At 35.8% G+C, this 16,607-nt stretch overlaps 1 protein-coding gene across 5 annotated transcripts in view; it reads left to right on the forward strand.

The window, feature by feature from the left end:
• Positions 1–16,607, forward strand: part of Tasp1 (taspase 1) — a 201,562-nt gene that overhangs the window by 51,410 nt on the left and 133,545 nt on the right. For 4 of the 5 annotated variants that reach the window (XR_007834444.1, XM_051183284.1, XM_051183283.1 and 1 more), the window contains exon 7: positions 6,261–6,340. The exons of the other annotated variant lie outside the window; for it this stretch is intronic. Coding sequence is in view for 3 of the 4 variants with exons in the window: in XM_051183284.1 (XP_051039241.1) it covers positions 6,261–6,340 (80 nt within the window). In the remaining variant the exon portion in view is untranslated. The remainder of the gene's footprint in view (positions 1–6,260; positions 6,341–16,607) is intronic. 5 annotated transcript variants of the gene reach the window in all.

Raw genomic sequence — 16,607 nt, forward strand, 5'->3', positions numbered from 1 at the left:
TGTGCTAAAATCATCTATCTAGGCTTTTTTTTTGGGGGGGGGGTTTACTGCACTTTTAATGGATGCTTCTATTTCCTGAGGTTTTCTAGCTTTATTTAATTAATTTATCTGATTTTGATTTAACTTTCATAAGTGGAATCTATCCAAAAAGCTGTCCATTTCTTTTAGTTTTTCCAATTCTGTGGAGTACAAATTATTCTCTGGGTTTATTCTGTATCTGCTGTTATATCCCACTTTTTGTTTAGGATTTTTTTTTTTTTAAAATTTGGATATTCTCTCTTTGTCTTTTAGTTAGTTTGGATAAGGGTTTGTCTATCTTGTTGATTCTCTCAAAGAACCAACTCCTTGTTTCATTGATTCTTTGTATTGTTCTCTGTTTCTACTTTATTGATTTCACCCTCAGGTTATTTTCTCCAGTCTACTTCTCTTGGATTTATTTTGCTTCTTTTGTTCAGGAGCTTTTAGGAGTGCTGTTAAGTTGCCAGTATGAGATCTCTGATTTCTTTATGAAGACACTATATCTTTTTTGGGGGGGCATTCTTTAAGTGATTAATTGATTTCCTCTAACTTTTTGTCTTGTCCTTGACTGCTTTAAGGACCTCTGTCATCTTCATAGAGTTGAATTTAAGGTCTTTTTCTTGTGCTTCAGCTGTGTTGGAATATTCAGGTCTTGCTGGACTCTGTCTTATTGGACTCTGCTGTTGCCATATCGTTCTGACTTTTGTTTATTGTGTTCTTACACTGGCATTTAGGCATCTGGGTTTGGGATGATAATAGGTATAGGTGCTGACTTGAGTTTGTCCTTGTGGGATGGGTGTTTTGTTCCTCAGTTTCTGTTTCCTCTTTGGTCTTCTGGTCTTTGTACCTGAATTTCTGGTGATCGAGTCAGAAATCTCTGAGTTGGGAGTGAGCCTTCTGGCAGTTAGCTTGGCCTTTGGTGCAGCTGTGGGTCTCTGTTCTTCTGAATGCTGTGGCCTGCATCTGTTTTTCCATCTGGTGTAGCCAGCTGTCTGGTAGGTCACTAGCACTTCTGACTGCTGTGGCCTGCACCCATGTAGGGGAAGTACAAAAAGGTGCATTCTATTAATTTGATCCATAGAAATCCATTCACTCTCACCTAGTCCCCATAATATTTTATAGTATGATTTATATCTTCTTACATACTGATGTGACACTTCCCAGTCATGCAATATGCTCCTTAGTGAAAGAGTTAGGACCTCAAGTTTAGTACTTAATCTGTGTAATGATAATTGGCTGATACTACATGTTCCTGCATTCTTGCATGTGACATAAAGACTAGGGGTCAATGGCAGGTGTCTCCCTCTATCACTTTTTTTTCTTCATTTTTGAGTCAAGGTCTTTCAGTGAACTACCACCTCATCATTTAAAAATGACTAATCATCCAGCCAGGAATTAATTTGTTTCTGTGCCCTTCCCCCAGAGTAAGGATTACAGGCATGTAGTACCATACTGGCCTTTCACTTGAATGTTCTGACTCAAAACTTTACTTACTGAGCTAACTGCTGAGGATGCTTCATTATTTTTTAAAAATAACAAAAATTTTCAAAATTATGTGATCAATTTGATTTGAAATTTTATGTCCTCCAAATCTGAAAAAAAATTATATTCTGAAATCCAATTCTGAACAGTTTTAGGATGGTGTTAGGAGGTGTGGCCTATGAAGGGATGATTAGGTGATTAGGCCCAGAGAGCACCCTAGGAGGGTCCAATGGACTGCTTTGCCCTCTCATCATACAATACAGCCAACAGGTTCTACACCAGAAAACTAAACCCTTACTACACACTACAAATTCTAACTTCTTGACCTTAAATTCTTTAGCTTTAAAACTGTAAGAAATACATTATTGTTTTAAGCTACGTACTCTATGACATTTTATTATAGCACTGAAATTAATAAATCACTGTATGCTTTAGTAATTATGAATATATTGCCATTTTTACTCATGTACAACACTTACACATTTACCTTGAAAGAAACCCAAGATATTATTATATAATTTCAACTATAAATATCTTAGTATGTATCTCAAAAAAGTTAATACAGGATCTCTCCATGTACCCTAGGCTGGCCTTAACTCACAACCCTATTGACCTAGTCTCCCAAGTGATGAACATATTACAACATTTCACATTTCACACATACCTAACACATTACATACCACGTAGACATAATAGATATTACATTCACATTACACACATCGCATGCATTATATGTACATCACATATATACTACACACACATTACATATACACATTACATATACATTATATATACACATCACATACATTACATACACATTGTGCACACTACGTACATTATACATGTATTACACATATATACATCACCCTCTTACACAAGTTCAGTTTTTGTTAGGTTAGTGCATGTTCCTAGTGCAGTGAGCTCTTTCACTTTATGTTCCTGAGCTTTAACTAGTTAGTAGCCTAATTTATCTTCAATTACTTGTATTTATAATGCACAATGAAATGATAGAAATCATTTTTTAAATTCAATGCCTAGTATTTTCTCTTGTCCCTTTATTTTATTATTGAGAATTTCATATATGACTAATGTGTTTTAATCTATTTCTCCTTCTATTCCCTTCCCTTCATCCCACTCTCCCCCATTTCCTCCCAATCTCATGTGTTTTCTTTAAACTCACGGAGTCCACATCTACTAGAACATAGATAGCCTCCCAGGGACCATAACCCTTTACAGAACTGATTTGCCCTTTCAAGTAGCTATGAGTTGCCAGTAGCTTCTCAGCTAGGGGTGGGATTTCCTGATTATCTCCCTCCTTCGTGCTTGAATTTTGTCTGGCTTGCTTTTGTGAAGATCCCATGCATGCTGTCACAGTTGCTGTCATTTCATATGTACAACTGCTATACTACTGTCCAGAAAACAGTTTCACTGTAGTCATCCATCCCATCTGGCTCCTTATACTCCTTCCATTCCCTCTTCTGAGATAATGCCTGATCCTTAAAACAAAAGAGTATGACATAGATGTTGCATTTAGGGATGAACACCTTGCTATCTTGTAGTAGCTGCATGGTGACCAGTGTGGGTTATTGCATTAATTGCTATCTATTGCAAAAAGAAGCTTTTCTGATGAGGGTTGAGAGGTGCACTTGTCTGTGGGTGTAGTGATAAGTCCTTGCCTATTAGTTTAATACTATATTCATCTAGCAGAATAATAAATAGTGGTAGGTTTTCTCTTAGGTCCTGTAAACTACCTCATTTCAGGTTCTTGGCCTTGTTAACAGTGCTAGATATGAGTTATGATTTGTGTTTTGCAAGGACTTTAATGTCTGGTTTGTTTGAGAATTGACTGGAATGGGCTTGGGGTGGGTGCAGCCACAGCAGTGCAAGCAAAACAAACAAAACGAATACAAAACAGTTCCAGTGATATCAGTGCAACTCTAGGAAAGTTGAGGTTTAGTGGAAGAAATAACAGTAGTGGGCATGTTTTGCTCTGGTAGTATTAATGGGTTTACATGAATCTCCTTTAAAGTTTTCTCTTTGGAGATTCAGAAAAAAATCTCAAAGGAAATGTATGTTGGTACTTACTATTCTAGGAAGTGATATTTTTCTTTCTACATGTCATTATATATGTATATGTATTGCATATGTAATGATATACATAAATATTTTGCAAAAGTTTTACATTGAGATATCAAGCGCATTAATATGACATTTCATGTGATGGTGAATTCCTAGACAGCTTTGCTGGTAAGCAAAGACTACCATTTAGTATGCTTATAAATCTACAAATGAATTCTATATATTAATATTTTAAAAGGTCTAAAATATTTAAGAATTACATAAGTTATGTCAAAGTTTGAGACAAGTTCTCATGCATTCCATGCTGGCCTCATGTGGATCAAGGAATCAAACTCAGAACTTCATGCATGCTAGGTATACTATTTAGGGTTACTACTGCTGTGAAACACCACGACCAAAAGCAGCTTGGTGAAAAAGGCTTATATTTCAACATCATAGTCTGTAATATAGGAAGTCAGGACAGGAACTCAAACAGGGCAGGGACCTGGAGGCAGGAGCTGATGCAGAAGACATGGAGGAGTGCTTCTTACTTGCTTACTCTCTCCATGGCTTGCTCAGCCTACTTTCTTATTAGAATCCAGGACTAGTAGCCCAGGGATGGCATCATCCACGATGAGGAGGGCCCTTCCCCATTAATTACTAATTAAGAAAATGCCCTCCAGGTTTGTCTATAGCCTGATCTAATGGGGGCATTTTCTCAGTGGTGGTTCCCTCCTCTCAGGTGGCTATAGCTTGACATAAAACTATCCGGCATTGTCGGTAAGCACTTTACCAACTGAGTCACATTCCCATGTTCTATCTAGATTGGTTTTATTTGTCAAAATTATGAATGGTGACAGAATGAAAAGTTAAGAACTGTATACAAATGACAGTGATTTTAGACACTGAGATTGAATCCTAGATGACTATCTGAAGTGTTGAAAACTTACTAGGTTCAGCCCAAAACTTCTGCTTAATTGCTTAATATTTCACCATCTGGTTTACATTTTAACATTAGTAGAAGGACTTAAACAAATCAAGTTCTTTTTTTCCTGTAGAAGAAGGAAGAGCTTAAGGTGGCATAATGATAGCTCAAATCTTAATCTAAGTTTTTGTTTTAGTTACTCTGAATTTTATGTGACAGCTTTTATTTCCAGTGACGACTGTGGCACAAATTTGATAATTTCAGTTGGCTCTCTTCTCTTTTTCTTCAGTGTTGTCTCCAGTGTAGTCTCATTGTAAAGAAAATAGCTACTGGAATTAATCACTTAATTTTTTCTTTGACACCATTTGTTGTATTTCTGGGTTCCTACTGATATTTCTTATCATTTTAATCTCTGTAGATTTTTAAGTATCTCAGGCATTTAAAAGTATTTATAGCAAAATGAGTATTTGGATCATTTTTGTGGATACCATAAGTTTTCTAAATGTGACCTTTTTATATTATCAGACATTGCTTGCATGCTCAATATATTTATTTATTTATTTTAATTTTTTGTTTTGGCTTGTTGAGAGATGGTTTATCTGTGTGTTACCCTGGCTGTCCTAGAACTTGTTTTGTAGACCAGGTTGGCCTCAAACTCATAGATGCTCCTGTCTCTGCTTCCTGAGTCACCACTGCCTAGCACAGAAGTTGCTTTCTGATAGTTATCATTGCATGGAAATGCTGAATTTCTTACTAGTGTTAAGTAATAACTGAAAACAAAGACTTCAATAATCACTATTCTTGATGCTTGTTTTAATATTTTTTTAAAAATTATATTTATATATGTCTGTTTGTGTGGAAGTGTGTGCACATGAATTCAGGTGCATATAAAGGTCAGAAGATAGAGTTAGAACTCTTGGAAGTGGAGTTATAGGTAGTTGTAAGACTCTGGGCATAGATTCTGGGAAATGAGCATGGGTCATTTGCAAGAGCAGTAGGTGCTTGTCAACATTGATTTCTCCAGCCCCTGCTCTTGAGTTTTAATGTGGGAACGATTAGAAACAAAAAAATAGAGAATAGGAGACTAACAACCAGGCATATATTCAAGGGCTTCGTTACTAGCTGGCTGGGATCTTTAAGTAGTTGGCTATGGAAGAAAATGAAGTGGTTGTTACAGTTTGCAGCTTACAATTACTGTTTACCCCATGCCATACTTAAGAGAATAGGGTTGTTCCTTGTGTTGGCATGCTTTTTGAAGTCAGTGGAAATTAGTCTTCCATAAATCAAAAGTGCCCTGTCCCTTTTTAATATTAAAAATTGCAGTATAGGGCTGAAAAACCCCTTTGGGATGTATTTCAGTATTTACTAACCAGAGTGAAAGTGATTCTGAGCATTCTGTGTGCCTTCTTGCTGTAGTATGTGAGCATGCCAATGAGTTTGTACAGATCTAGTTCTAGACTAGAATAATAAGTCTGAAGACATTCATTTAGACTCTCAACCTGGTTGAATAGATTATATAAAATAAACTTTACAACATGTGAATCGAAGAGAAATCTTATTTCTATTAGGAAGTTACTTTCACTTTTTATTGTGTTAATCTTTCCCAATTTCTACATCAGTTACTTCTAATGAGGAAAAATTTAAAAGAAACTTTGATTTTGCGTCAACTCTAGATTTACTTGTATTTATCAGACTTTGTCATATGATATACTTCTATAACTTACTGACTGTAGAAGATGCCACTGTATTTTTAAAAGAATAACTTTTTTGTTGTTAGCTTTTTAGTTGGAGAAGGAGCCTACAGATGGGCAGTGGATCATGGGATACCCTCTTGCCCTCCTAGCATCATGACCACAAGTGAGTAAATCCTTCATGAGTTAAGCTGTATAAACAACAAGCCTAAAGTGTTACATTACTTTCTGATGCATAGGTAGAACACTTTTATGTTGAAATACTTCTAGGTAAAAGATAGGTCAAGTTTACTGACTTTTTTTTTTTAAATCAATTTTTAATTCTGGAGGTTTCCTCTTTGCATTTTGTATTGAGGCAGTCTTATTCTGTAACCCAGGTTAGTCTGGAACTTCCTATGTAGCTTTGACTGGCCCTGTGCTTGTGGAAGTCCTACTAAGTGCTAGGGTTGCAGGTGTGAATCACTGTCAGGTTTGTAAAAGTATTCCTGAAGTACCATTTTTAGGTTACTTCAAGTAATTGTGAATAGTAAAACCATAGCGCTTTCTCTGGAGGACATTGGGAGGAAGGAGGGGGAGGGTGTTTAACTGCTTTTGAGCTGAGGAGGGATTTCTTGTTTTTTACTTTTAAAGACTAGTTTGTTGTTGTTGTTGTTGTTATTATTATTATTATTGTGTGTGAATGGGTGTTTTGCCTGCATTTGTATGTGCAGTGGGCCAGAACTGGAATTACAGCTGGTTGTAAGCTATCACTTGGGTGCTGGACATGGAAACTGGGCCCACAGGAAGATCAGCAAAGGCTCTCTCTTAACCTCTGAGCTATCTCTTCAGCCCCTTGCTTTGTATTTTAGTCAGAAATTCATTCACTTTTTTTTATGAAGATGGCCTGAAACTTACTATGGAACTTTGGTATTTGCAGTGAGAAGGGCCCCGTAGGTGCATATATTTAGACATTTGTTTTAGGGGTGTGGCCTTATTGGTGGAAGTCTGTCACTAGGAGTGGGTTTTGAGTATTCAGAAATCCCTTCCAGGCTCAGTCTTGCTGTCTCTTGGCTTCCGTCGTGTTGAGCAGATGTAAGCAATCAGCTCCTGCTCCAGTGCCATGCATGCTTGCTGCCATATTCCCACCGTGATGGCCATGGACTAAGAACCCCCTGAAACTGGAGGAAAGCCCCCAATAATATTCTTTCTTCTGAGCTGGGTGTGGTGGCACACACCTTTGATCCCAGCACTCGGGAGGCAGAGACAGGTGGATCTCTGTGAATTCAAGTCCAGCCTGGTCTACAGAGCAAGCTCCAGGACACCAGGTATATATAAACAGAGAAACCCTGTCTTGAAAAACTGGAAAAAAAATTTCTTCTGTTAAGTTGCTTTGGTTATAGTGTCTATAGCTAAAGCAGTAACCCACACTGGCCCCAAACTTGATTCTTCTACCTTTGCTGCCTAATTGCTCAGATTATAGGTATAGGGGTACCATGCCTGACCCCGAGTAATCAGCAACAATGAAAAAGCCACATGAGAAACTGAGAAATATAAGTAAGATAGAGGGCTGTTCTGCTAACTTCAGAACCATAGTATACAAGTAATACCCTAGTAGAAAAATGGTCAAGTCATGGTAGGTAATAGGAAAACTGAAATTAAATGAGTACCTGCTTAATTTATTCTCTTAATTTATGGAAAAGTTAAAAGAGACTACAGTACTCCTGGTGAGTTCATGCAGTGAACAGAAATCACAGGCAGAGATTTTGGAGGATGGCTAAATCATGGAGCTCACAAGTCTTAAACTCATATTCTAATAATCTTTCATTGTAGAGAGAGAGAGACGGATGGATGGATACACACACAAACGTGGGGGGTGCCGGATGGAGATACAGAGACAGACAGATCGTGGTGGGCAAGAGATGGAGATAAATGAGTGTGTGTGTGTGTGTGTGTGTGTGTGTGTGTGTGTGTGTGAGAGAGAGAGAGAGAGAGAGATGTAGATTGAATCTTAGTGAATATTCAAACCATAAAAACAACCAGAGAAACATTCTATGTCCAACCCAGAGGACATAGTATATTCTTATAGTAACAATGTTACAAAATACCTAGAAATCCTATGAAAACTCCTTTCTGATAGTACATTTTATGATTTTGAAGGGAGTGAAAAATGGAGTTACAAATTAAAAACAAACTTGTTATTCTTTTTTTTTTTTTAAAACATTTCTGATAGTGTGTGTGGGTATCACTGTGTAGTTCTGGCTGTCCTGGAACTGTAGTTTGGGCTGGCCTTGTTCCCCTTTCTTCTGCTTCCCAGTGCTGGGATTTAAGGAGAGTGTCTCTATGCTCTCGCATGTGCAAAAGTTCCCATTTTTTATTTTCTCAAAAAGATTTCATGTTTACTTTAAAAATATATTATTAATTAGCTAAAGACTTCTAGGTTTATTTTTAAAAATGTTTTTCCCATTTATTACTTAAAATATCTGTATCACAAATTATTAAACGTTTTATTTTGTCTACTTATTTACTTACTGTGTATATGACTGTATGTATGTATGTGTATGTATGTATGTATGGGAATTTGCTTGCTGTGGAGCATATGTGGAATGCAGAGGACAACTTGGAGGAGTTGGCTGTCTGCTTCAACCTTGTTAATCCTGGGCATTAAACTCAGCTGCACTGAGCTCCACTCCCCTCTTTCATTATTCCAAACAGAACTTTTCAACTGTTTGCTTGCTCCCTTCTTGCTAGTTGCTTGTGGTCCTGCTTTTTCTTCCTGTCTTTATGAACTTGCCTTACCTTATATAATTGGAGTAAAACTTATCCTTTATGTATGCCTTATCTCATTTAATATAATTTCTTCACAGTTTAACCATGTTGTTGAGTAGCTCAGAAATTTGTTTCTGTTTCATGGCTGGATAATATTCCATTGTGTTCTTTTGTAATTTTTTTCTGTGGTGCTGGTAACAAGTACAGGACCTTGTGCATGTTGTCAGGCATTCTTCCCCTGCGCTAAATACTTCTAGCTTTTTTGTGTTCCCTTATCATTTAAAAAATGTTACATTGTCTCGGGATTGCATTATTTCCTGAAGAAATTCAATTCCTGTTTATTATTTTTTTTTAACACTTTCCTGTAAAAATGTAACTTCTTTCTCTGATTTTGAATAAACTTTATACTTGCTTTCCTCAGTGGAACCATGCTATGCCAGGTGTGGTGTTCTTTGTGCATAGTCTGCTAGAGCTGTGGATTCGTTTTACTTTATTTTAAAACATTTATTTGTGGTTTGTAATATTATTGGCATGTAGGTTGTTACCACTGTAGAGGCGGTGGGCCCTGGGAGAATGGATCTGATAAACGAAGCTGATTAAAGTCTTGTGAAATAGCCAACTCTTCTCAGAGCCAGAGGGTTAAGAGAGGTCATGTAACAGATTCTCATGTGTTTAAGCTGTATACCATCACAAGCACAAAGCACACATGACAAAAGCTTTTTTTTTATAGAGGCATATAAAAGATAATGTAAGCATTTAATTGAGTAGCAACAGTGAGTAAGTGGAAGGAAACTCACTCCTATCCTTTATACCTAGGAGGAACGTGGAAACAGTTCAAGTACAATTCTGCATTTTGAGGAAACTGAGGTCATAAGGCTATTGTCTTTCTTTCTTTATGTTTTCACAAGCCCTCAGAATTCTCCCTTGACTCCATTCCTGGACCTCTTCTGACACATGGGTTGTTTTAGTGTAATTGCCTTCTTCATTACCAGGAGGTAGAAGCTCAGCTTTCTTAGTATATGGTCTTAATAAATACAGTGTGAATAATAAGATGTTGATAATAACAATTATAATGCATCAGTTATTTGTTTCATTACTGTGGAAAAATACTTGCTAAAGCACATTTTGAAGGGGAAGGTTTATTTTGGTGTATAGTTCTATGGTTCATAGTTCGTTATGGCAGGGAAGTTATGATGGCGTGAACAGAAGGTGTCTGGTCATATTGTCACCCAGGTTGGAAGCAGAGAGTAATGAGCTTATATTTAAGTTGCTTTTTCCTTTTTATTCAGTCCATGATTCCAGTTCATGGAATGGTGCCACCCAAATCTAGTCTGGGTCTTTCTATTTCATTTAACCTAATCTACACGGCCCCTCATAGACATGCTTTTGAAGTGTTTTTATAGTGATTCTAAGTTCCATCAAGTTGACAATACAGATTAATCACAAATAATAGTAATAATTTATATTAATTTATATGATAGGAAACATTAGCAAATACAGCAAATGTATATTATAAAATTATATTATTTAAACATTTATTATTTTTAAAGTTAAAAAGTGTGACACATCTTTATATATTTATGGTACATTGTAATGCTTTGATTCTGTATGCTTTGTGTGATGATGAGATCAGGCTAATTAGCTTTTATGTGTTGCATGTGTGTGTGTGTGTATGAGTGCACATGCAGTACTTCCAGCTTTCAGTGTTTTCTAGCAATGTATCAGTTAGGATGTTACTGTTAGTTCTAGCAATGTTTCTGTTAGGATGCTGCTATTAGAGCTGAGATTCAAGAATACTGTTGTATTCAAATAGGCCTTTCATCTTGACTTTTTATGTTGTCACTTACTTTCTTCTGCTTTCACTCCTAGTATACTATTCATTTGTATAATTTTGTCATCTGAAAAATGCTATCAAGTAAAGCCACTTGCTGCCAAAGCTGATGACCTGAGTTTGATTACATGGACTCACATGGTAGAAAGAGAGAACCAACTTCTGGAATTTGTCCTCTGACCTCAATACACATGCCATAACATGTACATGCTATTGTGTATACATTGATTGTTACATTTAGACTAGCTCTTGCTATTAATTTTTATGTTTTCTAGTGTATGCTCCTCATTTCTTTTATGTATTTGGGTTTTGTTTTCTTCGATAGTGAAATGATTTTAATCTCATCTTAAACTATACAGATAGTTTTTGCTATTTTCTTTGTGGTTGTTGATACTGTGGAGATTAAATTTAATACTTTTAAGATTATGGCTTAATTAGAATTTATGCTATCTTAGTGGGACCATATTAAGAAGAAGCTTTTTGTTAGGCACCTCTGTCATCATTTCCTTTCAGTTAATATGCCACAAAATTTCATACTAGTCAGAGATAGTTTAGCATATATAGTGGCTGTCACCAAGTCTGACAGCTTCATGACCCAAGTTCTGTCTTAGATACACATGTTGCAAGGAAAGAATTGTTCCTGAATGTTGTCTTTTGACCTCTATATGTGTCATGCCATGTGCACAAACAAACACATACTTGATTAAATGTAAAAAACATGCATATATAGACTAACCTTTTCCATTTCTTGGTTCTAAAATTATGCGTAAATAAGCAATTAGAAATAAAGATTAGAATAGTAATAGGTTTTATAATTGTGCATTTACCTTATAATTAGATCTTTATTGTTGGGTGTATCTTTTATGTTTTTGCTTGGCATCCTTTTGTTTTTGACTCATGATTTCCTTTAGTCTCTCTTGTAGGTAGATCTGGTGGTGATCATCTGTATGTTTTCCATATTCTGACACTATCTTAATCCTGTCCTCAGTTTTGAAACATAGCTAGTCAGTTTTGGGGTTTATGACTCACATTCCTTTTTCAGTGCTGTGAACATGTGAATCCATAACTTGTGGCTTCAAAGATTTGGATGAGAAATCTGTTCATAATCCTTTGTTGATCCTTAGTGTTTGACTATTGACTTTTAACATCATTGTCTTTGGTTGCTAAAAAGGGAAATCAAAGCATTATAAATTGACATAATGTTTGTATGTATTCATGATTCAGAATTTTATGCATGTTTGCACTTTGTGAGGATGAAATTAGGGTGAGCATTGTGCCGGTCTCTGAAGGCCTTAAACTTGTCAGAGCTGCTGATTTCCCATTATTGTGCTTCATGTTTTCAGTTCCAAGCTGCAGGCTCCCTATTGTGCTATAAAGCACCACAACTGCTGCCTGCTTCCCGTCTTATCCAGATTCTCTTCCTTCTTACCCCTCTGAGTCTCTACTGACTACTACTGTTTTTATTGATGACTTGTTTAGCTTCCACAAAGAGCAAGAAAGAAAACATGTTGAATTTGTCTTTCTTCGCTTGCCTTATTTCATTAGACTGAATGTCTCCCATATCTACCCATGGTGCAAATGACAAACTGTCTTTTTCATGACTCAGTAATATTCCACCTTTTCTTACCTTCTTTTATCCACTGATGAGTACCTTGGTTAATTTTATGCCTTGGGATCTATGGCTGATGCTACAGTAAAGACTGCATTGCATTTATTCCTATGATGTAATAGTTCCTTTCTTTTAGACATATACTGTTTTATAAAGGGTTTGCTAGGCTATGTGGTATTTTTAAAGGGAAATTTGTATTATTTTCACAATGACTGTTAATTTATGTTCTCACTGATAAGCATTGGAGCTCTTCTCTCCTCTTCCTATTGACATTTGCTATTTCTGTTTCTTTGATAATGGCCATTCTACTATTCTACTTGGATGAAGTGACAGCTCATTGTACTTCTGATTTGCTTTATCCTAATGGTTAGATATGGTTAGCTATGCATTGTTTCATGTACTTGTGGGCCATTTGTATGTTTTCTTTGAGAAATGCATATTTAAGTAATTTTTCCTACATCCTTTGTCCTTTGTAACTTCTGGATTCCTTTTCTTTCTTTCTTCTTCTTTCTTTCTTTATTTTTTTTTGTTGAACTTTTGAATTTATTGCTTGCTCGCTCTACATAACATTCTTCTTGTTATCTACCCTGTTGTTTACCTTCCCCTGTATATGCATCTAAGTTTGAAGTTTGACATAATAATGGCTATTTAATTCTCCTTTATATGATTACCTTCTGTGTGTGTGTTGCTGGGGGGGTTGAATACTAGTGTTTTGAAGGGTTTCATTGTTTTAATGCTAGTGTATCAGTTTCAGGTCTTTCCCTACCCTTTTATTGAGAATAGTTGTTTTTTTTTTTCCTCACATAATATATTCTGATGATGGCTTTCCCTTCTTCTGCTCCTTCTAGTTCCTTCTTAATTCTCCTCTTAACCAGATCCATTCCCTTTCTGTCTCATTAGAAAACAAACAGGCTTCTAAGGGAAAATAATAATAAAATAGAGTATAATAAGATAAAACAACAACTAACACATTGGAATAGGACAAAACAAACAGAAGGAAAAGAGTTCAAGAAAAGGCAGAAGAAACAGATATCTACACAGAGACCAACTTATTAACATACTCAGGAATTTCATAAAAACACACACTGGAAGCCATAACATATATGCAAAGGACTATATTTGTCTTTCTGGGTTTGGGTTACCTCACTTAGGACAATTTTTCAAGTTCTATCTATTTACCTGCAAATTTCATGTTGTCATTGCTTTTTACAGCTGAGTACTGATCCATTGTGTAAATGCGCCACGTTTCTTTATCCATTCTTGAAGCGAGGGACATCTAGGTTGTGGGTTCTCTTATCTGCTTCTTTGGTGCGCGCACATGCGTGCTTGCTCTTTGTTTTGGACATTAGCATCCTATTCTGGTTATTGTGGTTTTGTGATGTGTTTTTCAGGTGAGGTTTTTCAGGCAAAACTGTATGCCTACAGTTTTATTTTTGCCAAAGATTACTAGAACAGATCTTGAGGATCTGTCAATAGTTATAGATGAATTTTATAATTGTTTTCTCTATTTATGTGAAAAATGTTTTTGGTTTTTTTCATGCAGATTGTTGAAATCTATGGAGTTGTTTTATGTAGTGTAGATATTTTGAAAATATTGGCATGTGGATTTCCATTTCTTGTGTATGTATGTGTCCTTTGAAATTTCTTTTCAGTGTTTTGTAATTGTCACTATAGCAATCACTCATTCCCTTCCTCAAATAGATATTTGACTTTTATGGTAATTGTAAATATAATTATTTTTATTTTATTTATTCCTTGATATGATTAAAATAAATATTTATTCTTTATAACTTGCTTTAATAATTCTGTCATGGTACAAAAAGCCCAAGACTGTAGTTAACAAATAACATATAGAATGTGTGTGTGTGTGTGTGTGTGTGTGTGTGTGTTTGTGTGTGTGATTTAAAAATGTTTTTCTTATATTTTTGTTTGTGAGCCTAGCCATTACAACTGAGCCATCTTTCCAGCCCCAAAATATGTTTTTTATTATCTTTTTTAGAATAAGACTTAATTAATAAAATAGATAATTTATTAGTTCCTGAGACTTCACTTAGTTATTACAGAAGAGATTGACTTTTGTTACACAGAAACTTCCTTTCACTTATGAATTCTACTATTCCCATATGGCTTTCTCACTTCTTTCTGTTCAGTATGCTCACTGGTAAGCTGGGCAGCATAAAACACACATCTCACTTGATGCTCACTAACTTTTCAAAGACAAACAAACAAGGCCCTTCTAAAGGCACTAAACATCCTAGATCATGAAGATATCGTGTCACAGTACATTATGATATAATCAAAAAGGACAATTACTAGATGAGAGTGATGGAGAGCTATCTCAGTTGTTAAGAGTGCTTGATGCTCTTGTGGGCGACCTGGGTTTTGTTCCAGGCTGCCTTGGGATATAACATTTTTTTCTTAAAAGAAAGTTATTTGTACACAGCATACTTGGTGTTATTACTTTTTTAAAAATCTGTCTGTCTGTATGTCTGTCCATAGGTACCAGTGTGTCTGCATGCATGCATTCATATCATTGTCTGACCATGGTGTGTATGTAGAGGTCAGAGGACCTGTGCTTCCACCATGTGGGGCCTGGGAATGGGACTCAGTTCATCAGGGTTAGTGGCAAAAAGTCTAAGACATCTTGCTGGCTTTGGTACTGTTCATTTTATACCAAACTCTGCTCTAGATCTCATCATTTCTAGTGGTTGGAACCTTTCTGTATAAAGTTTTGCTATCTTTGCTGCAGGTGATCTGACTTCCTTCTTTTGAATTTGGTACATTTTATTCGTTTAATGTTTTAATTTCTCTGTCCCAAATAGTGTGGTGATAAGACAGGTGTAAGGAGACATATATCCAGATCTTTTCATGCACTAGATATGAAATTGACACTCATTACAGCCCTTATTTGGTTGAGGCATGTTGATGCTATATCTAATCTTGTCAGGGTATTTGTCATGAAGGGGTGCTGAATGTTTTCTTTCAAAGATCACGTTTTTGTTTTTCTCTTGATGTGATGTTGGTATGTTTGGTTTGTTCTTGCATCATTGGGGTAAATTTTACTTGACATTTTGGAGCTGTGGCAGTTGACATTTTACTGTTAGGTTGATAATTTTGCTATCTGTTCATCAGGGATGTTAATGTGTAGGTTGTAGTTGTATATGATTCATGTTTCAGGGTATGGTGACCTAGTTGAATAAGCTTAGTAGACTTTCTTCTTTTATTTTAAGTTTCTATTTAGAATAGTTTGAGAAGAATTAAAGTTTAGTTTTTCTTGTAATACTTTATAGAATTCATCAGTGAAACTCAAGTTATGGATCTTTCTTTGGTGAGAGACTCCTCCATATGTTTGTATGTTAAGGAACAAATTCAGATCTCATGCATGCTGTACAAGTGCTTCATCACAAATCTGCATCTATTTTCAGACCATTAAGGAGTACTGATCAACCACCTCTATTTCATTACTTGTTTTAGACTGCTTTATATTTTTCCATTGTCTTGAACCAGTCTGGTGTATTGCCCAGGGCTTATCTGCATCATATAGATTTTTCAGTTTGCAGCCATGTGATCATCATGGCAGTTTTTCTGGTTGTTTGTATTACCACTTTGTAAGTTTCTCCTTTTTCATATCTAATTTTCTTCCTTTAATTGTCAATAGGTTTGTTGGTTTTTATCTTTCAAAAAATCAGCTATCAATTTGATTATTAGTAGTTTATTTCTAGTCTCTATTTTACTTATTTCTGCTCTGATTTTCACTATTTCCTTGAGTTTGGATATTTTCCTAGACCCACTCTTTGACAAAGGAATTAGCTATTTCCAGTTGCTTTTATTGTACTACGTTTGGTGAATAAACAGTCTTTGAGAACTTGCTGTGGAACTCTGAGATCTGCCTGCCTCTGCCTCCTGAGTGCTGGGATTAAAGGCATGTGCAGCCACCTATTGGCTGTTCCTGAGCATATTGCTCAATTTTCATGAATTAGTTTATTTTGTTTTTGTTTGTTGATTTCTAAATTTTGCCCTGACATTTTATAGATTTGTGATAAGATTCTAGTTTTTAAAATATTGAGACTTATTTTGGTGCCTAATATATATATATATATATTCTAGGTTGGAAAGTATCCTAGTGAGTGTTGATGGGTATAAAGTTCCAGGGAATCTTTTTTTTGAGGACGTTTCATTCCATAGTTCAGGTTGGTCTTGAACCCATAAAAGTTCTTTTTCTCAGCTTCTTGAGTGCTGTAATGATAG

This window comes from Phodopus roborovskii, unplaced genomic scaffold (assembly GCF_943737965.1).
Source record: "Phodopus roborovskii unplaced genomic scaffold, PHOROB, whole genome shotgun sequence".
In the NCBI taxonomy this organism is placed as follows: domain Eukaryota; kingdom Metazoa; phylum Chordata; class Mammalia; order Rodentia; family Cricetidae; genus Phodopus; species Phodopus roborovskii.